This window comes from Symphalangus syndactylus, chromosome 9, assembly GCF_028878055.3.
Source record: "Symphalangus syndactylus isolate Jambi chromosome 9, NHGRI_mSymSyn1-v2.1_pri, whole genome shotgun sequence".
NCBI lineage: Eukaryota > Metazoa > Chordata > Mammalia > Primates > Hylobatidae > Symphalangus > Symphalangus syndactylus.
Window position 1 is genome coordinate 139,922,790 of NC_072431.2, and position 25,396 is coordinate 139,948,185.

Consider the following 25,396-nt stretch of genomic DNA (forward strand, 5'->3'; position numbering starts at 1 on the left):
TTTTACAATATCCCTGCCTCTACTGAGAATAGATACATAGCGAATAGAGATGTGCTGAGCCAATGAGGAATTAATCCTAGGCAGCACTAGTAGGTGTGGCCACAGCTCTGGCCCCACCCCACTCTGGTGATCAGGCAGAAGAAGAAGGCAGGTGAGAAGTGTGAGAGGAAATTCAACCTTGGGACCCCCAAACTCATTAAGCCACAGGGAAAATTCAGGCTGGGAACTGGGTCACGCAAACCTGCCTCCGCCTTTCGGTTCCTAAATAAGATGGCTACAAGATGAAAAGCTACATGCCTTCCCCATATTTTGCACACAAGGGAATTCCCGGTGAGCTGCTAGATCTTTACTTTGAAGGTATTTCTATTAAAATTTCACCATGGCAATATAAATTGATAGTTTATAGGTGCAGTCACCCCTGGCCCACCAGACACAAATGCGTATCTGATTGTTCCCCTGGCCCGGTCTTGTCTGTTATCTTATGTAAAATGCAGATTCCCTGCAATTTTCCTCTGCGTCATTTGTCTGTGTCATCTTATGTTAAAACACGATGCAGATTCACTGAGCCAGACAAAGGCATGAATGACTATTTTTCCCACCTCTTACATGAAAATTGTGTACTTCTCAATATCCTGCCCTTTCCGCTTTAAATTCAGAGCCTTCAGAATCATCTTTAGAGAAAGGCATAGGCCTGTCTCCCAAGTGTGTCTTTAACTTTGGCAAATAAATCTCCTAAGATAATTGAGACTTGTCATGTTTCTCAATTGACAGAAGAAAGGACAGAGCCAAGAGGATGGCAGTGTACTTGGCAACCCCCAGAGCCTAGCTGAGGCTCCAGCCCTGGGCACTTCACTGGAGGGTTCCCTTGCCAGCAGAGGAAACTGCAGCCTAACTTCATGTCAGGGTAACCTTAATATGGGCAATCCGTCTTACTGTAATAGACAAATTGCCTACTTTCATTGCATCCACAGATTTACAAGGGACAAACTTTGGCCCTAGGAGTATTTATTGAATATAATTTCATCCTTGTGACTTCCACTTCTTTCTGATTCCCACGTCACCAGCCCAAGAGAACTCGAGTATCTGTTCACAGCTTTGCTCCTAACTCTTTCCCGACATTAACCACAAAGCAACGGAAATAGAATAAAGAGACAAATGGGTAACTCTGAGTAGGTTCGTCACATTCATCACATGCCCTGTATCCAGAGCCAATATATAAATGGTCTTGATTCTGATTGTGTTGAGGTATAAAAACATGCTGATTTCTATGGCAGGTATTAATGATTATTACTTGTGTATTCATTTGCTCACTGCTCCATTCTGGATGTTCTCGGTCTCAGGGCCTGAGGATCATTTTCACGGATGCGTCACGGCTCATCTTCCGGCTCAGTTCCTCCAGTGGTGTGCGGGCCACCCTCAGACTGTACGCAGAGAGCTACGAGAGGGACCCCAGAGGCCATGACCAGGAGCCACAGGTACAGAAACAGCTGTGCTCCCAGCAGTGTGTCTCACAGCTCCTGGCAAATTTAGAGAGCTCCGTGGGCCTTTAGTGGGGCTATTTTACCTCCTGGAAAGGTACATGATAATTTCAACTGGAGGACAAGCTCAGTGCAATTCCAAGCAAGTTTAATTCATGCATTACAGTGTTTGAAACAGAAAAATTGCTCTCTCACATCTATTTGTAATCCGTTTAGACCAGCATTTCCTACACAACTGTCTTCTCTTGACTGTTCAGTTGTTTGTTAATTGGGGTACAGAAAAGGTACCTTTTATAGACAAGGTCCGTTTAGACCAGCATTTCCCAAACAACTGTCCTTTCTTGACTGTTCAGTGGTCTGTTAATTGGGGTAAAGAAAAGGCACCTTTTGTAGACAAGGAAATTTAGCGCTAGAGTCAAACTGGTGAAACTCTCAGAGCCTTGACTATGCTGAAGTAAATTTTGAATCTCCAGACATTTGGACCATGATCTTGAGGTGCCAGTACAGACGAGATTTGTCTCTGAGATTGCTACATTGTCCACTCTGAGAGGAGAGGATATAGGTGGCCTTTTAAGTTAAGGAAAGACATTGACAAGGCTAAGCCAGACTGTGTTTGGCAAAGTCTCCTCATGTTTTCAACAGTAAGGCTAATTAAGAACCCAGAAAAATCACAAATAACACAACCATAAGCCTCTCCACTCCCACATTCATTAAAGCTCCAGGCAACATTAATTAATACCAGAAATGACCCACTTTAATGTTGGGTACTTCAAGCTATACAGCTGGCTGCTCCTGTCTTCTTGGTGTCTTCAATCTGGGCTTTGAAGCAAGGTCCTTGATGAGATGATTTTTTGAGATGAAAACATTGGTTCTACCTGCCATACTTCCTTTGTGGAAAAGTAGAGAGACAGAGAAATACTCACTGCTACTCATTTTAGAGGTGCTCAGAATTTCTAGCTATAATTTGCCCTGATGGAGTAAGATACCTGGCAGGGTTTTCTTTCTTTGTCAGTAGTTTAGTGGTTTTTTTGTTTTGTTTTGTTTTTTGTTTGTTTGTTGCTGTTGTTTTTTTTCATGGTCTGTTTCTTTGGAGAGTCTCAAAGAACTTGGCAATAATGGGTGCTACAGATCCTTACACCTGACCCTACAGCCAGGAGATCTGTCTGGGGTAAAATCATCTTAGATGGGACAGGAGAGGCTAGCGGAGGCTGAGAGCTGTTCTCACGGTTACCAGGAGCAGGAGTGGGCAAAGCACATGGCCAGCATGAAGCCCTTGGCTGTTTCTCTCGGGATCACAGCCTTTCCATGCAGGGGATGGGCCACACTCTACCAAAATAATTGGTTAGTGAGTACATCTCGCCCAAGATAGTACCAAATCATGCAAGAATTTGAGGCTTACCCTGTCTTTCCGAATAAAACACTATTCTACATCTCATGTTGGGGAGGGAGATTAAAGCAGGGACCTAAAAGTCCAGAGCTACGTACAGAGTGAGGAATGATATTCCTGGCCTCACCAACACTGACTCACTCTGACTCCGGGCTATTTTTTCCTCAACATTCTTTTCCCTATTTGCACAGGGTAAGTGGCTGTGATATTTGCTTATTTGTATTTACCTTCCACACTGGACTGAGACTCGGCCCTTAGACAAGTGTCACAACAATCCTATACACACACGAGTCTCTCCCCGAGGCAGTCCACAAAAGCAGTGCTTTTTTTTTTTTTTTCTTTTCCCGAGGCTTCCTTTGAAGCTGAAAGCCTCCATCGGCCTACTCTTACAAGGTCGTGTGAGTAAAGGAAACGTAAGTCATGCTGGTTTTGGTCCCCATGACTGCACATTTCTCATCCTGTTGGTGGAAATAATTTGCCACTTCCTTCGAAGGGCTGGTGAATCCCTTCACTGACGTTGCTGTTGGAATTGCTGATTTCCCCTCCCTTCTCAGAAGCAAGAGTTTTCCTAGACCTGTCTCGATGGGCCCCTGAGTATGTAGCACATGATCTAGCTAAAAGTTTTACATTAAAATAGAACTCCTTGTTAAAATACCATACATCATTGACTCACCAATTTAAGCCCTATTGCATAATACATTTGAGTCAGGATATAACATAGAGTAAGATTTTAAAAGAAATCTAACCACCTAGGGGAAAGCAAGAAGATTGTCTCAGCAGGCCAACGTGTCTTAATTGCTGCTGAACTCTACCTAAGCCTTTAAGTTGGAGCATTTGGGGGCTCCTTACAGGGTTGCTTTCCAGGACCACCTGCTTCTGCCTTCCAAAAAGCCTTTGATTAACTGTGAACAGAGATCAAAGTAAGATGTACTCCTGAAGCTGCTAGTGTTATTCCTGATCAGGGCCTGACTGGAAAGACCTGCTCGTGTTGCTTTCTCAGCTACCAAAAGAACCCCTTCCACCTTCTCTAATCTGCAGAGATTCCATTGCTAATCTTGTTCCAAGTCAACAGGTAGTTTTTAATGTTTTACCCACTCTAACCCAATAGCCATCTACACTTCAATTATTTTGCAAGAGAACAGAGAGTTCCCTTCAACTGGCTTATTAAGTATCTGGCTGTTTTACTTTGCCCATGGATAGTTTCTTTTCCAGACATTTTGAACACATGTGAACAGAGCATGTTTTAAACATTTACACTGATTGCCTTGCAGACATACCCATAACAATCTTAGTGATGCAATTAGGAAAACTTGTGATATAATCTATATGCATTTAGACCATACTCTCACATGTAGATTTTCCATTTGCATCCTTTTGTAGAACAGTGATTATGCTATTTAAGTTAATATCAAATAATTTCTTATCTACATCACAAATATTTTTAAAAAATTATATCCATATATGCCTACAAATTGGTGGTAAGGAGAGGACGGGCCGGGGAGGGCCCTGATGAGATGGGCAGGTGCTTGCCCTGCTCCCACTCTGTGTCCTTGGTAAATCAGGAAGGAAAGCTTCCAAAGGCCTGTTGCTGGAAGACTACCTAGTTTTTTAAAATACAAGTTTATTTTAATTTTACCAGCAATCAGTAGGCCTTCAATGAGCCCTCAAACCAGCTGGTAATCATTTGGAAAAAGGAATGAGCCAAAAGGGTTTAAAATCACAGGTAACCAGAAACAGTACAATTGTTTCCATTTTCTTTCTCATCCAATTTATTAGCAGGGCTGCTAAATTAGCTTCTCGTTGACCTTCTTCCCTTGTCCCTTTCAGCCTGTGGGTGGAGTAGTTAAGGAACAATGGAAGATCCAAAAGGAAAAGGAAGGAGAAGTTTTGTGAAGGGATGGGAAAATCACAGACTGATAATCAGCCCGTGGCTAATCAACCCTTGGCTTTAGTACTTTCAGGGCAAAATACAGTCACACCCGATCTCACCCCATTCCTTAGGAGGGGCCTGATTTTCCCCCAGTCTTCCTGAAAATTGAGGAATTTAAGTATTTGTTTGTTTTTGTTTTTTTTTGAGACAGAGTCTCACTCTGTGGCCGAGGTTGGAGTGCAGTGGCATGATCTCAGCTCACTGTAACCTCCACTTCTTGGATTCAAGGGATTCTCCTGCCTCAGCCCCCCGGATAGCGGGGATTACAGGTGACTGCCACCATCCCTAGCTGATTTTGTATTTTTAGTAAGGACAGGGTTTCACCGTGTTGGCCAGGCTGGTCTCAAATTCCTGACCTCAAGTGATCCACCCGCGTCGGCCTCCCAAAGTGCTGGGATTACAGGTGTGAACTAGCACATCCAGCTTTAAGTATGTATTTTTGATAAGCTGTACCTAGAAGCCTTTAACGACTAATACCTAAGCACCAGGTCCCTTATATTTATTCACCTGTCAAACCAAAGGTCATCTGTCATTTTGTTCTACTTGTTCTTAATAAGACTTTGTAATCCAGAAACAAAGTATAGAGCCATTTTGTTGAACATAGGATTTGTCATCTAAACCAGAATAAAGATGCTCCTAGGTTTACCACAGGGTTACACCCCAGTAAACCCATCATAAGTTGAAAATGCATTGAATACACCTAGCCTGCGGAACATCATAGCTTAGCTTAGCCCACCTTGAACAAACTCAGAATACTTACATTAACCTATGGCTGGGGGAGATCATCTAACACAAACCCCATTTTATAATAAAGTGTTGAATATCTCATGACATGGATTGAATACTGTACTGAAAGTGAAAAAGTCGGTGTATGGGGACTCACAGTATGGTTTCTACTGAATGTGTATCGCTTTCACACCATCATAAGGTTGAAAAATCATTAAGTCGAACCAGCAAAAGTTGAGGATCTGTACTTCTGTGAGCGAAAGGTAATAACTGTAATTATGTTTACATTGTCCCCAATAAGCCAGGAGACATGATTACCCTAGCTACCAGCCTGCATCCTCTCTTAGAACCACGTATCTCTTTGGAGATGGCTTTCTAAGAAAACTAGCAATGAAACCTGGAAGGAAAGAGGGAACATACAGAAATGAGAAGAGTCAGCTCAGAGGTTCTCAGCCCAGGCAGGCTGCACATGAGAACCACTCAGGCAGCTTGGTGAAAGTACCCATGCTTCAGCCCCAGTCCTAGAGATTCTACTTTAATTGTTTTGAGGTGGGACCTGTAGTTTTTTAAAAAATTTCCCGGATGATATTAATTAGACAAGTGCATCTCAAACTAAATACTGGCCAGTCACCTTGGGAATGTGTTAAAATGTGGATTCTGACTCAGGTATGAGGAGGGCCAGAGATTTTGCATTTCTAACAAGCTCCCAGGCAATACTGTGCTGCTGGTCCAGGAGCCACCCGCTGAATAGGAAAGAGCTGGGTGAACTGTGAAGTGCTAGCAGCAGGACCTTGAATTCTTTAAAACTGTAGAAGGAGCAGCACCTGTTTTTAATACCTTTTCACACATCGATCTCTGTCTTCTGGACTTCTGTTTCTGTTGCTTATTGGATTCCACCTGAATGTCTTATAGACATCACCAACTTGACGTGTGCAACACTGAATTCTCGCCAGCCTCCTGTGCACTCCTCCAAAACAAACTCCAGCATCCTGCTTCTTTCATTCTTCTCCATCTCAGTAAATGGCAGTTCCTAAAACATGTTAGACCACCTCATAGCTCTGCTAAAATCCTCCCCTCCACCTCATTCAGAGGAGAGCCCAAACCCTTACCATGATCTTGAATGACATACTGGAAATGGCCCCCTTCTCCCTCTGACCTCATTTCCTATCTCTTTTCCCGCTTCTTTCTCTACTCCAACCGCTGTTTGGTGAACATGACGAGAACGCTCTGCCTCGTGTTATTTACGATGGCTGTTCCCGCTGCCTGAAATGCTTTTCCTTCCGACATCTGCGTGGCTTGTCTCCGTACTTCTCAGTAAAGGTGTCCCTGGCCACCTGATAGAAAATAGCCCTCACATGCAGGTACTTCTTACTTCCCTACCCTGCTTTGCTTTCTCCATGGCATTTATCCTCATCAGATATATATATATATATATATATATATATATATATATATATACACAATATAATATATAATATATTAATTATATTACATATTATATATAATAATAATATAATATATAATATTATATATATATTTTATTTTATTGTCTGTCTCCACCCAGTAGAATGGAAGCACCAGGAGGCTGAGACTGTCAGATTAGTTTCCTGTATCCCCAGTGCACCTGGTACATGGTAAATGCCCAACGCAGTTTTGCCAAATTATTGCAATATTGACCATTAATTACTTTGGAATCTCTCAGCCCTATTATATCACACAGGAAGCTGAAATATTCTGTACTCAGGATGAATGTTGGTGCTATCATCAGGTTTCCTCCTATGACTGAGGTTTTGAATAAAATAAATGCCATTTTTAAGGTCCCTACAATATGCAGGCTCCATTCTAAATACATCCTTTATCTTATTCATCGTTCCAATGGCCCCATGGCAGAATTATCCTGCTTTTGCAGGAAAGGAAACTGAGTCAGGGAGCAATTCAGATTCATAGAGTGGGTAGTTTCTGGATTGGAGGTTCAAACTAAGTCTTTCTTATAACAAAATCCACATTGTCCATGTTAACGTTGAAGGCCCAGAAGAGAATTTCTTCTTATTTGTGCTTGAGTCCAAGGCTACCTCTGGATCCTCAGTTCAGTGTTATTGAGAGGTTTTTTCCTCAGATCAATCAATTCTATGATTCTCTGACACCAACTGGGTGCAACAATTCTATTCAAGTCAGTTCTGACATTATCTGGATTTAGCCCAGACCCCACAAGTTAAGGGCTCAGTCTCACAAGATTGCTCCTACTAGGAATGCCAGCTGCAAATGGGGCGCACAGGCTACCCACATTTTTGCCTTGCCAACTACCAATTTAGGGTTTTCTACAACCCCCTTTCAGATTTAATAATTCACTACAATGACTCACTGACCTCAGGAAAGTGCTTCGCTTAGCATTACCGGTTTATTATAAAGGCTAGAACCCAGGACCAGCCAAATGGAAGAAATGCATAGGGTCAGGTGTGGAGAAGGAGTGTGGCGCTTCCATGCCCTCTCTGGGTAAGACAGCCTCCAGCACCTTGATGTGTTCACCAGCCTGCAAGCTCTTCAAACCCTGTTGTTGAAGGGTTCTTATGGAGTTTTCACTAGGTAATTATGGTGGATTAAATCACTGACCCTTGGTGGTTGGATTTGGTCTCCAGCCCTGCTCCCCTCCCTATAGGTCACGGGGTGGGGCTGAACGTTCCAACCCTCTGACCATCTGTTTGGTTCCTCCGGCAGCCAGCCCTCCACCTGAAACTATGTTAGGGCCCACCAAGAGTCACTTAGTAGCATAAAGTCTGCTGTGGCTGAAATAATAACAAAGAATGCTATCATTCAGGAAGTTCCAAAGGTTTTGGGAGTTCTGTGCCAGAAACTGAGGACAAACACCAAATGTATTTGTTATTCCACAGTGTTAAAAGAAGTTTAGCCTAAAGCTGCCTCCTTACGTAATTTAAGTTTGGCCTAAAGGTTTTTCCATACATAGTGAACTATGACCTAACTGGATGTGTAAACAGACTGTAACCTACTCTTGTGACAAGTAGCTGAGTCCCAGCAAATCACAGTGGCTGAGTTTCAGCCAATTACAGGCAGCCACTTTTTCAAAATGTGTTCAAATAAGGCAAAAACTGAGCTGTAACCAATCCAGCTGTTTCTGGACCTCACTTCTGCTTTCTGTACTTCACTTTTCTTTTTCTGTTCATAAATGTTATCTGACCTCGTGGCAGCTCCGAGTCGCTCTGAACCTATCTGGTTCTGAAGGCTGCCTGATTCAAGAATCGTCCTTTGCTCAGTTAAACTCTTAATTTAAGGTTTTTCCTTTAACAACAGTTACAGAAGTGAATAGCGTCTTAAGAACAACCAGTTTTCTGTACTAATTTTGAATTAGCAATGAATAGGATTTAGAAACATGAAAATAATAATGTTCTAAATACGTATTGGATATCTTCTCTAGTTCATAAAGGATCTAGAGTGAGTAGTCAAAAACTTGGAGAATAAAGTAGAAATGGATATAATACATATGATGTGAAAGAGAAACAGAATGAAGTTCAGAAGTGATGCAAATCCACATTCACTTTGCCATTCACCTTCATGACAAGATAAAGATTTTTGTATACGTATATGTGTGTACATGCATGTGTGTATGAGAGCATGATTTTGGGATCATACTAGGTATATATGATTCAAAGAGCTAAAAGTTGTGCCTCGGTCCTGGTTTGGGGTCAAGTTTGGATTACAGTTTATAGCCCTCCAAACCCTGAAAAAAATTATATTTCCTCTCCTTACTTTCCCATATGTAGTTAAAAATGAAAACAAAGGGCCAGGGACAGTGGCTCACGCCTGTAATCCCAGCACTTTGGGAGGCCGAGGCAGGCGGATCACAAGGTCATGAGATCGAGACCATCCTGGCTAACATGGTGAAACTCCGTCTCTAGTAAAAATACAAAAAATTAGCTGGGCGTGGTGGCGGGCGCCTGTAGTTCCAGCTACTAAGGGAGGCTGAGGCAGGAGAATGGCATGAACCCAGGAGGTGGAGGTTGCAGTGAGCCGAGACCACGTCACTGCACTCCAGCCTGGGCAACAGAGCGAGACTCCTTCTCCAAAAAAAAAAGAAAAAAGAAAAAAAGAAAATTCAGCTTTAAAAGTGAATAAAAACATGTTGTTATTTAAAAAGAAAACCTCAGCAAGGATATATTAATAGCATATATATGAGGGAAAACATGAGGAAATACCTCATTTTATTTTTCTCCTCAGAATTTGGTCGGTATTGCTGCGCTTTGGAACTATGGGGGAGGGCAAAGTGTTGAAGAGAGATTTTAGAAGAGAAACACTTGGTGAAGAGTTGGGCTCTAAACTCTATGACCAAGTTAAGGAGCTGGCTCATTCCGCTTAGAGGAGAGGCGTGACTTGGAGGTCTTCAGGAATTTAAGGAATAATGTGAGGCGGGAAAGATGACCAGCTGTTCTCCATAACTAATGAATATGTAATTTGAGGAAATAAACTCAAGCTGAACTGGAAGGGATTCAGGTTGACTGTTAGAATAATTTCTCAACTGTCAAGCCTCCTGCCCAATTAGGATGGCTGGTTTGTGCTTTTCTAAGTCTCTTTGCCTACGTATATTCAAATAATTTTAAAACAGGGGCAAGAGTAGAAAGTATTGAGCAGGATAATGTCTCAAAGTATGTGTCAGCCTTAAAATTTTAGTTCTGTTATTATAATTTTTTTTTTTTTTAAAGAAAGAAGAAACAAGTTCTGGTCAGGTGGGTTAGATTTCCCTCTAGTGGTGTAGAAAGGAATTTAGTATGGCTGTGTTTTCATAACTGGCTCTTGGAGCGGAATTAAACTTGGAAAGACGCAAAGATGTATAGGTTTTTTTCTGTTTCTGCCTCAATGAGTACTTTCTGGAAAGGCAGACAAAACACCGGGGCAAACAGTCCTTTTTTTCTCCCTTAGATGTTGAAATCTGCACTCATACTCTGCCGTTACTACATATTGTTTCCCTGGAGCTGAGAACACTCCTAGGAGGGTTGGTCATCTGATGGCATGTGAAAAACTCCCTCCCTTGGTTGGGAATCTGGGAGATTCCCTCAGGGCCTAGTGTCTATCATAGACCAGGGCTTTTTACAGTTTTGATGACCATAAGCCTTTTTCTTGGCCAAACATTGTGATCACATCTCCTTTCAAGGTACTGAGCATGCGAAGCCCTGTGTATGCACCCTACACACGGTGTAGGACTTGTGGGAAACTGTGGACTGCCACCGTGAACCACTCATGTTAATCCCACAGACAGAGCTCATCTCAAATCTCTCTTCATGGCAATATATACAAAAGAGGCCCTTAATTCCAAATCTTGCCAGAATACTGGCATTGCCAGCTTATCCCAAGAACCAGTGGTCTTAAGAACAGAACACTGAAGAGCCAAAAGGCATGTCTCGATCCTGGCTTTGGGTCAAGTTTGGATTACAGTTTAGAAAGCCTGGACCCTAAAAAAAATTCTATTTCTCCTCTCTACTTTCTTATATGTCATTTAAGATAAAAAACAAAATTAGCTTTAAAAATAAATACAAGGAAACCTAGAAACGTTTTGATTTTTTTCTTTATAATGCTAATCTAATTTCTAAAATATTAAATATCAACTTCTTACCAACGTATCTTTTGTTTTGGTGCCAATTTTACCATGTCTAAAGCACATGCTTAACCAGCTATTGGTTAACCCAGTGATGTTTATATCCTCAAATCACCGAGTCTTGCAGGATCTTGTTTACTCAGCCTGAAAAAGGAGCGTGAATGAATTTGCAGTGGTCACACAAATCCAGAGGTCACTGGTCATCACTTCTCTTGCCAGATGAATGGGTTTGACAGGCTGTGTCCAGCACAATCTGCCTTTCCCAGCAGCCTTTTTGTTCCAGCCCAGATGCACAACACAACCACATTTCCATGCCTTTCAGGAGAAAGCTACCCAGGTCTCATGAACTGGTGGTGATTCAGGTTTTCTTTGAAGTGGTGTCCTTCCTTGGGGTACAGTAAATAATTTGCTTTGCTTGTATAATAAATAAGAGTGTATCTTAGCAAATGGGGACTGACAGTGAACCTGGAGGTTGGCTGTGGCCTTCAGAAGGAAGCTGTGGACTAGCGTGTGCAATCAGCCAGCATCTGGAGGCAGCTTTGCCTGGGCGTCCTAACACGGTCATGCTTCATTCACATGGGGAATACAGGGTCTGAGCTGTCAAGGGGAGAATGTGGCTGTTTTTGCTCTCCTGTCTACTGTTGGCTGATTTTAAGTTTGATGCCCTAATCCCAGAATGAGAACTCCTGTTCAAGATGCAGATGAGGGAGTTTCCCATCCCTTGTTTTTGACTCCCAGGAATGCTGGCAGGCCTGACAAACTCCAGGGAGGAGCATCTCAATGCCAGAATGCTTAGGCCTTGGGCAGGAGGGAAAGCTTTTAAAGGTTTATACAATTCTGGTGTTGTCATGTTTGTGTTTTTGGTTTTATTTTTGAGCATTTTTGTTGGTACAAATCATCACTTGAGGCATACTTTGGCAGGTTGGGCCTGTGTACTATACCGTCATGATATGGGATGGAAGGTAGATGAGGCTGAGAGAGTGGCTTAAAATGTAGACTTCATTATTATTCAGGTATGAGGAGGCCAACAGATGATGAGATGACTGCCGTTGAAGAGATAGTTTGTTACTCACAGTTCCCAAGAGGAGGGGGCACAACACGCCACACAGGGCCACACAGGGAAGCACCAGGGTCGGACAGGAGGCAGAATGAGCAAAGGGAAAATGTGGGTGAAGCCTTTTTGGGGATTCTGTGGGAAAGGCAAGGTAAAGCATGATGAGCAGGATGAGGATTAGCTTGTTTGAATAATTTCAGCAGGCTCTGGAGCATAGATACTGTCCCTAATTGCCTGGTACCTAGCCTTGGGGTGATTAGGGCGGAGAAAATGGTGCCCAAGTTTGAGAGCCCTGTGAGGGGCTGAGAAAGGGAGTGTTTGGTTTGCATCTGAAAGGCAAGCTCCAGGGTGTGTTATTTGCTGTCTCTAAGAATTAGCTAACTCTGGGAAGAACAAAACCTTCCAGAGTGAGCCGGGCCCCAAGATGTCAAAGCATTAGAATAAAAACACCAGCTTAACAGCCAGAGGAAAAGATAAAACCACTGTCACTTTCTCAGGTGGGTAAAATTGTTAGGGAGCACCCCAACAAGATTTTGTTTTTTTTTCACGTACCATCAAGGCTGGATGGCCTCTGATACAAAGGTTGGGCTTTGAAATCAGCTTTTTTTTTTTTTTTTTTTTTTTTGAGACAGAGTCTCGCTCTGTCGCCCAGGCTGGAGTGCAGTGGCGCAATGTGGGCTCACTGCAAGCTCTGCCTCCTGGGTTCACGCCGTTCTCCTGCCTCAGCCTCCCAAGTAGCTGGGACTATAGGCGCCCGCCACCACGCCCAGCTAAATTTTTGTATTTTTAGTAGAGACGGGGTTTCACCCTGTTAGTCAGGATGGTCTCAATCTCCTGTGATCCGCCCACCTCAGCCTCCCAAAGTGCTGGGATTGCAGGCGTGAGCCACCGCGCCTGGCTGAAATCAGTTATTTTTGTTTTGAGTCCTAGTTCTGCCATTTTCCAGTTTTGTGATCTTGGGCAACTTAATTTCTCTATCAGTCAAATTGAGATAGATATACCTCTTATTTTATACTGTTGTAATGATTAAATCAGATAATTCATATATGTAAAGAGTTTTGCACAATGCCTGTGTAAATCAAAGAAAATGACCAAGATGAGTCTCAATCATTTTAGAGGTTTATTTTGCCAGGGTTAAAGGTCATGGCCTGTGACACAGCCTCAGGAGGTCCTGAGAACATGTGCCCAAGGTGGTTGGGTTACACTTGGTTTTATACATTTTAGGCAGATAGAAGTTACAGGCAAAGACACAAGCAACACATGTAAAGTATACATTGGCTTGGCCCAGAAAAGCAGGACATGTAAAAGAAGGGGAGGCTTCCAGGTCATAGGTGGATTCAAAGATTTTCTGACTGGCAATTGGTTGAAAAAGTTAAGCTTTGTCTGAAGAGGTAAAGTCAGTATAAACAAATGCTTAAGTTAAGATAAAGAAAGTTGTGGAAGCTGAAGTTCTTGTTATGTGGATGAAGCCTCTAAGTAGCAGGCTTCAGAGAGAATAGACGGTAAATGTTTCTTATTAGACCTCAAAAGGTGTCAGACTCTCCAGAAAAGATCTAGCAAGGGAAGGGGATTCTCTACAGAAGGCTGATTTCCCCCACAAAAGATGGCTTTGTAGAGCCATTCCAAATTACGTCAAAGACGAGTTGATGGGTGCAGGAAATCAATATGGCACATAGATACATATGTAACAAACCTGCACATTGTGCACATGTACCCTAAAACCCTAAAGCATAAAAAAAAAAAAAAAACTACGTCAAAGAAATATTCTTTGGGGTAAAATGCTTTGATTTCCTTCAGTGCCTGTTATCTGTCATCTGATGCTTTATCAGGGTCAAGTTAGAATTTGGTATCTTATTGCCACAAAGAGTCTGTTCTGTCAGTCCTAGAATCTGTAAATGTGAACACCTAAGCTCCAGAGAGGAGGATATACTGAAGCATATGCTACCCCCTTTTTCTGTCACGGCCTCAACTAGTTTTCAGGATCCTTTTGGCCAATGATTGGGGGCAGGGAGGAGATGTCCATTCAGTCAGTTTGGGGCTTAGAATTGTATTTTTGGTTTATACCTGACATTGTTCCAAGCTCTTTTACCAGAAAGGGTTTGAACACTGGAGTGGGTGTGTGATGAAAGGCAGGTTCATTGAAGAAAGGATGCCTGAAGTTTCTTTGACTAGCCAGGAGGCATGTGCTCTCTGGGGTTAAACAGAAAAGCTGGTCCCTTGGCTTTGCTAGCTGTATTAGTTTGCTAGGGCTGATATAACAAAGTACCACGAACTGGGTGGCTTACAAAACAAGAACTTGTTTCTTGTTCTGAAGGTTAGAAGACTGAGATGAGTGTGTTGACAGAGCTGGTTCCCTCTGAGGGCTGTGAGGGAAGGATCTGTTGATCTGTTCCATGCCTCTTTTTTTGGCTTGTGGATGGCTGTCTTTTCCCTGTATCTCTTCATATCATCTTCCTTCTTGTGTGTCTCTGGGTCCAAATTTCCCCTTTTAATAAGGACACCAGTCATATTGGATTAGAGCTCACCCTACTGATCTCATTTTAACATAAGTACCTCTGTAAAGGCCCTGTCTTAAAATAATGTCACATTCTGAGGTACTTGCAATTAGGACCTAAACATATGCACTTATGGAAGACAAATTCAACCCGTAACATTAGTCGTATGGTCTGTGTTACAACTTCTCAACTGCCACTGTTTCACAAAAGCAGCCACAGGTAATACATAAATGAATTGGCGAAGCTATATTCCAGTAAAACTATAGGCACTGTAATTGACTTAAGATAATTTTAACATGTCACAAAATCTTATTTTTTTCCCGACCATTAAACATAATAACCATTTTTATGGCTGCACCAAAACCAGGTGGTGGCCTGGGTTTGGCCTAAGGACTATAATTTGTTGACCCTTGCCTTTATAGGTTTCTGAATATGACACATTATTTACAATTTCTGATTACATTCAGTACAGCATGTATCAACATGAGTTTGGCTAAACCATACACACTGTAAATTTGAAAATTACATTTGTATTTGTGTATATTTGTATACATAGATGAATTGTGAAGTTTTAGGGAAAAAAATATCCAATCTCTCTGGAAATCTTCAGCATTAGGCTTCTGAGATTGAACTCCATAGCTTTTGATTACAACCAAACATGAAAGGGAAATGATTACGTTTGTATTCATGAAATCAAATTCCTTTTTCAGGTATTTCGTTTCTTGTCAGAAGGGTTCTTCGTTTTTCTTTTTAAAGCAATTGCTTACACATGATTTTCAGAAGAGCCTCACTATGTCAGAAGAAAAGGGAAAAACGTTAAGAGATAAATAGGATGAAAAAAGGAAAGTATGAATATGAGCCCTGGTGGATTCTTACAAAGAAAGGGAAGCAAACACATGACATTCGGTAGTGACCCCAAGCCAGGGAGTGCTGTGACATTGCATGCCCCTGTGAATGGGACTTCCGGGAGCTGATAACAAGGTTCTAGTGCGTTTCGGTCACATTAACAGTGGTCCTCAAACCTAGTCTCCAAGGAACCTCACCCCATCTCCCTAGGAAGTAGCAATTCTGTTGTTTTTTTTCTTTCTTTCTTTGCTTTTGACGGTATTCTTGGGAGTTACAGTCAGGACAGTCAGTGTGGTGTTTAACAAAAGCTAAGATACTTTGATGATATACTAAGATTTCCCAGTTATACATTTTACACTGTCTTTGATCATGTAAGTGTTTCTATATTGTTGAATCAAGCCGCTGGCTCTGACTCATATCAGCCCATGTTGTTCAGAATTTGCAGTCGTTATGAATTCACTTTCCTTTTAATGGATAAGATTCGATAAAAAGTTTAAGAGAAAGTACGTTTACACTGTTTTTAACAGCGCTTTATACTTTTGCTGCACTAAAGGTAGTTCTTGGACCAGCAGCATCAACATCACCTGGTTGCTACCTAGAAATGCAGAATCTCAGGCCCCAACCCAGATCTACTGACTCAGATTCTGCATTTTAACAAGCTCCTCAGGTGACTCATGTGCACATTAAAGTTTGAGAAGTCCTAATGCTGGGCGTGGTGGCGTTAGCCTATAAAGTGCCATCTACTCAGGAGGCTGAGGTGGGGAGGATCCCTTGTGCTTAGGAGTTGAAGACCAGCATGGGCAACTTAAAGAGGCCCTGTCTCTAAAAAAAGAAAACTGATGCTGGCTGTGTTGGCTTACACCTCCAATCCCAGCACTTTGGGAGGCTGAGACGGGTGAATCACCTGAGGTCAGGAGTTCAAGACCAGCCTGGCCAACATGGTGAAACCCCTTCTCTACTAAAAATATAAAAATTGGCCGGGCATGGTGGCAGGTGTCTGTAATCCCAGCTACTCAGGAGGCTGAGGCAGGCAGGAGAATCGCTTGAACCTGGGAGGTGGTGGAGGTTGTGGTGAAGCAAGATTGCACCACTGCACTCCAGCTTTGGTGACAGAGTGAGACTCCATCTCAAAAAACAAGCAAACAAACAACAACCAAAAAAAAAAAAAACTGGAGAGAAAAAAGGGCAAGAAGTCCTGTGATGGATGAAATGTGGGATCCTTATATCCACCTCTGCTTAGCAGGACTGACATTGTCTCCAGACCAGATAAACCCTCTAATGCCAAACTAAATAGGATGCATTTATAGGGGTGCCTGGCCTCTATTTCTTCCTCATTTAGGAAAACCATAAAGCATGCAGAAAATAACCCAGACAAATGTGCCAAGATCCTTGAAGACTTGTTCCTGCTTCTCAGGTCAATTAACAAAAAAAGAAACAAGAAAATCAGTTTCAATTTGCATCTCCATAGAAACTCTTTCTCAATATCAACTCAGCAGTGTTAGACAGTTTTCTTCACACAATTATACTAGTTGAGCTGAGAGATTCAAAATAACTGTGGATGAAGTAAAGAAAGTTCTAATTTAATTTTGCCAAGGCACAAAGCCTTGCTAAAATTGTGGGTAGACAGTCTAGCACACTTCAATTACTGGGAAAAGGTCAATTATTTAAAACACTTTAAATATGTTAGGGGAAATGGCAGCTGAGTCTACAGGCAAAGGCCATAAAAGAACATGTTCCTTTGTCAAAATTGCATTCATAAAGTGTGCATTAACCATCCATTAATTTCACTAATAGTCTTTCTATTGTGGGGAAGAGTCTCTCCTCGTTTACAGGGCTCATTTCCATGTTTTTAGTGCCTGGTGTTAATGACTGTCCCACTACTGCCTCCTCCATAAGACTCAGGTAGCCCTCATGGCAGAAGTTCTCTTCTAGTTTGCTTCTGCTACTCAACTCTGCCACTCAACTTTGCTCAATGTGGAAGTCCTTGCTAACTTCTTTAGAATCTGATACACCCTTAAGGAACGTGTTCCAAAAGCTGTGATGTCTGTTCCTTCTGTTGTCAACATCGCCTTACGCAACTGCAATCTGATTGTATTCTCTCTGGCTGGATATATACGGCCTGGTGCACACAAACAAAAATGCAGGCAAGCTTTCCCCCACTGGGTGTGTCACTGACCCTCTTGCTGACACAGAGAGATGTTGCCTCTGATTTGAGTGGCTTTCTCACTCCAAGAGCTGGGAACACCACAACATTCTTAATCTCTTTTTATTTTATCTTTTATCAAAAAGATAACATGAACTTTATTTTATGGGCAAATAAACTTAAGCTAGAAGGGTTGTTGACTATCTACCAAAGGTCAGCCTATTGGGACTGGTATGCTGGTGCACTCACCTGTAGCCTACTTTTCTATTAATAGCAAATCAGGCTTCTGGCTTCAACGATGATGATTAATGGTAATAATAATAATAATAGTGTTCATCAGCACATATCAAGTGCTTGCCCTGCATGGGGGCTAGGCAGAATGCTATGCGTTTTGTGTGTGTTATATCTCATTCTCACCACAATCCAGTGCTACAGGTAGTCATGCTATCCATCCATGTTTTACAAATAAGAAAACTCTGGCCCTGAGAATTTGAACAATCTACCATTTCTAAATAGTGTCGCTAGTATTTGAACCTGGATTTGGGCCTCAGAGCCCAAGACCTTAACTAAGGTCCTTATTATGTGCCATCAAAAAATATGGGGGTGCTCACACACCTATGAAAAGTAAACTGGAACAGACCAGCATTCCCATCTTCAATCTGGCATAGTTATCACACCTCAATCCGTCCTCTAAGAATGTTCTAGAGGCAGTCCTCAAGCCCCACAATTCCAGACTAGTAGGAAGCATGGTCTCTCTTTCAGTCCTCCTATTCCCTTTTATGTCCTCAAATCCTTTCCCAAGGGCTAGCCCTTTCTTAGAAGGCTGTACCCTCTGGAAGCTGGAGAATGCCACTGTGCTGCTTGTAACTGGTTACCTCAAGTAGGCTGTGGGGTGGAAGTTATGGGAAGTACAGAGAGACTGTGAACTCTTCTCCCAGAGAAGCAGCATCACCACCTGGGGTGAACCTCCCCATGGGTGGGCCTGAGAGGAGGTAGTAGGGTGGGCCTCCACCATCTGGCCACTGAAGGTCCCTGCCTGGGCCTTGGCAGTCCCTCAGCATGGGAGGGGAAAGAGTACACACTCTCAGGGCTCCACTCAGCCAGGAGTTCTCCTTGCCAAACTGGGCCTGGGGTCTCAGCCTCTTTGCTTTGTGACGTCCCCCGCACAGCTGCTCTGCCAGCTCTGGTGTGCTCCAAGGAGGGCTGGGTTGAGTGGAGACAGTTCCTGGATTTCGTGTTTATATAGTTCTGTTTTTTTGTTTTGTTTTGTTTTGTTTTGTTTTGTTTTTTGAGACGGAGTTTCGCTCTTGTTGCCCAGGCTGGAGTGCAATGGCGGGGTCTCGGCTCACTGCATCCTCCGCCTCCCGGGTTCAAACGATTCTCCTGCCTCAGCTTCCTGAGAACCTGGGACTACAGGCATGCACTACCACGCCCAGCTAATTTTTTGTATTTTTTTTTTTTAATAGAGACGGGGTTTCTCCATATTGGTCAGACTGGCCTCAAATTCCCGACTTCAGGTGATCCGCCCGCCTCGGCCTACCGAAGTGCTGGGATTACAGGCCTGAGCCACTGCGCCTAGCCTAGTTCTGTGTTGTAGTCATGAGCAGTTGAGTCCATGCTGAGAGTTTGCATCTCAGGGCATAGGCATAATAGGGGACGGGGAGGACTGCAGTACCTTTACTCCCCAAATGGTTGCTGGGCTCCTTATGCAAATCTGCCAGCCCTCCGCAGTAGTCTTCAATGCCCTCATAATAGAAAAATCTCTATTTCAGAAAAAGAAAATTTAAATTAGAATGCCCCAGATTCCTGGATATGTAACTATCCAGGTAAAATGTATACTTATTAATATTAAAATTATTTCACTGCCTCTAGTCCACTATTGCTTGTTCAGTGGTAGCAAATTCAGTCACCCACCAACACAGGCAGTAAGTCCTAGATGGGGGCCAGTTTAAGACAATAGAGCGTGGTGGGCACTCTGGTGATGCTCAGCTGTCTTTAATTATTGCATTGTTAGTATGTGAACTCAAGGTTGCCAGGTTTTCTGATTTTAAAAGAAGCAAGATATCTGGACTTTCAAATGAAATTTGATTTTTAAATATTGGCAGGAAAATGATTACAAAACAACACAAATCCCATATGAAGGACTTCTAACTGTTAGTAGTGGTGGACTAGGTGATTCAAACTAACCTTCCCTCTGAAAAGAGCTGAAAGAAATATATTGAAGTGCCGGGCGCGGTGGCTCATGCTTGTAATCCCAGCACTTTGGGAGGCCAAGGCGGGCGGATCACGAGGTCAGGAGATCGAGACCACGGTGAAACCCCGTCTCTACTAAAAATACAAAACATTAGCCGAGCGTGGTGGCGGGCGCCTGTAGTCCCAGCTACTCGGAGAGGCTGAGGCAGGAGAATGGCGTGAACCCGGGAGGCGGAGCTTGCAGTGAGCCGAGATCGCGCCACCGCACTCCAGCCTGGGCGACAGAGCCAGACTCCGTCTCAAAAAAAAAAAAAAAAAAAGAAATATATTAAAGCATCTTATTAAAAGCATGGTTGACCAATGACCTAATAAAACAGTAACAAGAACAGGAAAAGGGTTGGCACTCAGGGAGATGAGCCAAAGCTCTTTCTGTCCTGGGGAATTTGTCTATCTAGGAGAGGTACGAAAGAAGAGGTGCTTTTGATGACTGGCCCAGGGTAAAGGTGACAGGTATCAGGTCCAGGTGGAGGAGGATCTGGTCTATTACAGTCTGCAAGAGGCAGAGCTGTGTGGCATTTTCGTGTGGCCAGAAGAAACGTGGTGAGTTAAGTACACATCGAAGGCAGAGATCCTGGCCTAACAACCCCTGCTCTAGGGTGTAAACTTGAAGAAGACCATTCCAAAGGTGGTATACAGACTGTACTCCAGAGGATTATAAATCCATGGCTCTGACCTTCTGGCTCCCTCAGGAGTCTCATGAAAGGAAAGGAAGGAAACTAACAATATTCTAGGTCTCCAGTTATTTCTATAGGCAATTTTTCAAACAAAATGGGCACCAAACAATAAAAGATTATAAAGCACTTGGATACACAAAGCAACATGTATCAGAATCAACAGAAACAATATACCACAGAAAAAGACCTATAGATACTGGAATTTATTCAATACACACTGTAAAATAGTTATTTTCACTATGTTCATGGAAATAAAGCACTGACTGTAAAAACATCAGCAAATAACTGAAAACTTTAAAAATATATCAAGATGTTGAAATTAAAGAGCTGAGAAAGATAACCAAAATTAAGAACATAAATGGATTTAACAGCAGCTGAAGAATATCAGTGAACTTAAAATATTTCAGAAGAAACTATGCATCTGATTTTTCAGTTTAGTCCTTATGATTTGCAGAACAAAGAATATAAGATTGCTGCCTTTAGAAGATGAAAGATCATATTCAGAAAAATACAGAATAGAGGGTAAGAGACACAAAGGATACAGTGAGGAGTGCTAACATAATTTAGTTGGAGTGTCAAAGAGGAGAGAGAGACTCGGGTCTAGGCAACACTGGAAAAAATGATAGGTGAAGATTTCCCAGAACCAGTGAAGGAGGTCAGCCCACTGGTTCTAGAAAGCCAAGCAGGATATATAAAAATAAATTCACATCTAGACGCATCAGGCTAAAATTGCAGAAAATCAAAGGCAAAGAATAGTTTGATTGGCAACTAATTTTTCTATATCAACACTAAAAATAAGGAGACTGACAGCTTAGAATTCTTAATCTAGTGAAACTTCCCTTCTAAAATGAAAGCAAAATAAAGACATCTTCAGATAAACAAAAGCTGAGAGAATATCTACACAAAAAGAAATTCTCAAGGATATTCTTCAGGAAGAAGGAAAATTATCCCAGACGGATATTTGGAATAAAATGCAGCAAGGAATAAAAGAAATGTTAAAAATGGGAGTTGGTATAAATGAACATTGGCTGTATAAAACATTAATAATAATGTGCTGAAATATGTATATTAATTAATATGATGGAGAATTAAATTATACAACCACAATAACTAAACACCATGAGCATAATTGTAGTTTAGGTAAGATCCTTGAATATATTGGAAGAAAATTAAGGCATAGATAAATATTAGACTTTGTTACGTCAAGGATTCATGTTGTAGATTCTAGGTACCGATTAAAAAAATAGAAGAAAATTACATAACTTCTTAAGGGAGGAAAACATAGGAACTTTAAAAAATCAAGAAAGAAAAACAGGTAGGTCAAGTAAAATGCACATAAGGTGGTGGATTTAAACTTGAATTTATTGGTTATTACTTTAAATATAAGTGAACTAACTGCCGTAGGAAAAAGACAATGTAACGGTGGTTCATACCTGTAATCCCAGCACTCTCAGAGGCCAAGGTGGTAGGATTGCTTAAGCCCAGGAGTTTGAGACCAGCCTGGGCAACATAAGGAGACCTTGTCTTTACAAAAAATAAATAAATAAATAGATAGATAAATAAACAAATAAATAAAATTAGCCAGGTGTGATGGTGTGCACTTGTAGTCCTAGCTAATTGGGAGGCTGAGGTGAGAGGATTGCTCAAGCCTGGGAAATTGACAATGCAGTCACCCATGATCATACCACTGCGCTCCAGCTTGAGTGACAGAGTGAGACCCTGTCTCGAAAAAAAAAAAAAAAAAAAAAAAAAGACAACTATAAGCTCGTTATAAAAGATACATCTTTTATACATAAAAATACAGAAAGTTTGAAAGTTAAAAGGTGGAAAAAGATATACAAATGATAACCTAAAAACTAGCTCTATTATTTCAGATAAAATAGACTTTAAGGTTAAAAGCATTGCTAAAGATAAAGAGAGACTCTTCAAACTGATAAAAGAGTTAAATCCCCCAGGAAGACACAGTAGTTTTAAATTTATAAAGAAAACAAAAAAAGAGGGAGAGAGAGATGAAAATGTAAGAAGAAAATTTCCACAATTGCCCTTGAGTATTTTAGCACCCCTGTCAGTAATTATTAGAATAAGTGTACAATTAGTAAGAACATAGAATATTTAAACAACTTAGTTAACACACCTGACTTAATAGACATATATAGATACTACACCACGCAACATCAACTCAGCGTGTAAATTCTTTTCATGCCACAGGGGACACGTATAAAAATTACCTATATGCTGAGGAATGAAAGAATACAGAGTATTATAAGGGCAACTGAATTCAAAAATGAAAACAAAATTGACACAAAAAAAGCATTTGATAAAATGTATCATCTCTTCATGATAAAAATTCTGTGAATAGGAATCAAAGGGAAATCCTTTAATATCATAAAAAGGTATTGCCAAAGAAAAAACCTGGACGTAGGCTATATGTGCTGACAGTATGCTAACAAGGGAGAACGACTTGATGGGTTCATTTAGAACTCAAATAGGCTTTGTCTTCAGAAAGACAAGCATCAGTTTTACATATAATTAGAGTATGTTAAATTTTTTGCGTTTCCCTGTGGTTGTTATATTTCATAATCCTTAAAAAGGTAATTTTCAAATAGTGTGCCTGGAAACAGGGAAACTTTAGGCATTAAGACAAATATATTTATAAACTTTCAGAAAATGAAACCTTTTCCCTCAGTATAAGGGCAATCTAGGTAGTGAGATACAGCCTAGCTTTGAGGTTAAAAATCACAGTACTGAGTAGGTTCAGAGCTCAGCTTTGACGCTTGATTGCCATGTGACTGCACCAGTTATGTAATGCGTCCGAGCCTCAGTTTCCTCATCTGTAAAATGAGAATCATACCACCTACCTCATAGACTATTTAGAGATTAATTCAATACATGAATTTGGAATAGCGCTTGGCACATTTTGGGTATTCAGTGCCAGCTATTACAAAATTACTAAAGAATCAAAACTTAGAATCCAAGGCACAAACTATTTAAAATGGCAGTGAGGACTGAGAACACTGATCGTGGCTTCTGAGGTCTTTTGGAGAACAAAGGGAGGCAAAGGAGGAAAATGGAGAATGGAGAGAGTCCTTTGAGAAACAAACTGGAGAGGCAAAGGCCCTTTTGTTTTTTTAACCTCAGTTTCAATCTTGAAGTTTTATTTCTGCTAACGATTTGGTAAAGGCAGAGGAGATCCTAATTTCCCTTTGAACTAGCAAGTGTGTTACACGTGAAAGAAACCTGGAAGCCTAGTGTGGATATACCCAATGAAGAGAAATGTGAAGACATGAGAGGGACATTTGGGAGGGATGGGGATCTGAACCAATTAGTAATTCCCTATCCTTTTGCAATGTTTTGGTGGCAGAAGGTGAGGGGAGAGGTGGATAGAAAGAAAGAAGAGAGGAACAGGGAAACCATGGCCAGGGAAACAGTCCTAACAATTTAAACTGTCAACTCTTGCAGGTAGATTTGTAGTATTCAGCAGCACAGTGAAAGGGATCAGAGATTGTGCCTAAAGCCTCTCAGCTGCTCCCACAGACAGCGGCCAGCGCTCTTGCTCTCTCCCCTTCTTCATCCCCACAGGGCATGGAGCCAATTAGAGCTCACATTTGAATAAGAATATCAGGCCTGGCACAGTGGCTCACACCTGTAATCCCAGCACTTTAGGAGCTCACACCTGTAATCCCAAGACAGGTGGATCACCTGAGGTCTGGAGTTCAAGGCCAGCCTGGCCCACATGGAGAAATCCTGTCTTCACTAAAAATACAAAAATTAGCTGGGTGTGGTGGTGTGCACCTGTAATCCCAGCTACTCAGGAGGCTAAGGCAGTAGAATTGCTTGAACCCAGGAGGCAGAGGTTGAAGTGAGCCAAGATCGCGCCACTGCACTCCAGCCTGGGTGACAGAATGAGACTCTGTCTCAAAAAAAAAAAAAAAAAAAATCAGCTTCATGACTCTTCTATCTTATCTTGGATTTGCAATCTAAATGCCTTCACTTCCTAAAGTCCCAAATCAATTGCAAACGTGGGGAGGGTGGTGGAGAAGGAGGCTACGCCCCCCTGGCCAATCTGGTTTCTGTCAGGCAGGTCGCTGCATTCCCAAAATGCTAGCTTAGTTTCACTTTGCTGAGCCTCTTTGGGAGTATTTCATCTACTTCTGTCTTGGAATAGCTTTTTTCCTCCTCAGAAGAGAACTTTTGAGAAGAGCTATTTTTCTGAAATGGACAAGATAGATTGATTCTCTGAGGGTTGGGCTCTAAATCCAGATTTATCTATAGTCATTTATCATATTGTCTATTTTGGCTAATTTTAGGTCCATTCAGGATCAAGAGAGACAAGTAGGTTTATGACATGAAAAGGGGATTAAAGTTAGGATGGGGGTTGTATGTATTATAATAAGGATCAACATGTCTGCAATGTTTAGTATTTTCATTTAATTTTATTAGCAAAAATGTATTTGACTTCATTTTCAGTGATAATTTCTACTCTATAGGCTTCCAAAATGGATTTAAAATAGCTAGTCATCTTAGTTACCTAGAACCTGGGCTACTGTAAACATGCAGCATTTAGCCTTTAGGGTAAAACAGCATTTAGGGTACGTCTGTGCAGATTAGGAAAAGGCGCCTCACCATAGGTGAGCACAGGACAAAGGGCTGGTGGACAGCCTCTTTGTGAGAACGAAGGCACTTTCCTCCCAGAAGAGGCAGACCCTCGCCAGGAGTCCTGCTTGGCTAGAGGATCTTGGGATGAATTCCCACTCCCCCTCCCTGTCATCCTCGTGGGCAGGATTTCTTATAAAGTGGCCTTGTTCTTG

The 25,396-nt window shown here is 41.8% G+C and overlaps 1 protein-coding gene across 2 annotated transcripts in view; it reads left to right on the plus strand.

The window, feature by feature from the left end:
- Window positions 1-25,396, plus strand: part of PGM5 (phosphoglucomutase 5) — a 179,589-nt gene that overhangs the window by 143,475 nt on the left and 10,718 nt on the right. For both annotated transcript variants that reach the window (XM_055294400.2, XM_063609925.1), the window contains exon 10: window positions 1,341-1,475. In XM_055294400.2, coding sequence (XP_055150375.1) covers window positions 1,341-1,475 — 135 coding nt within the window. The remainder of the gene's footprint in view (window positions 1-1,340; window positions 1,476-25,396) is intronic.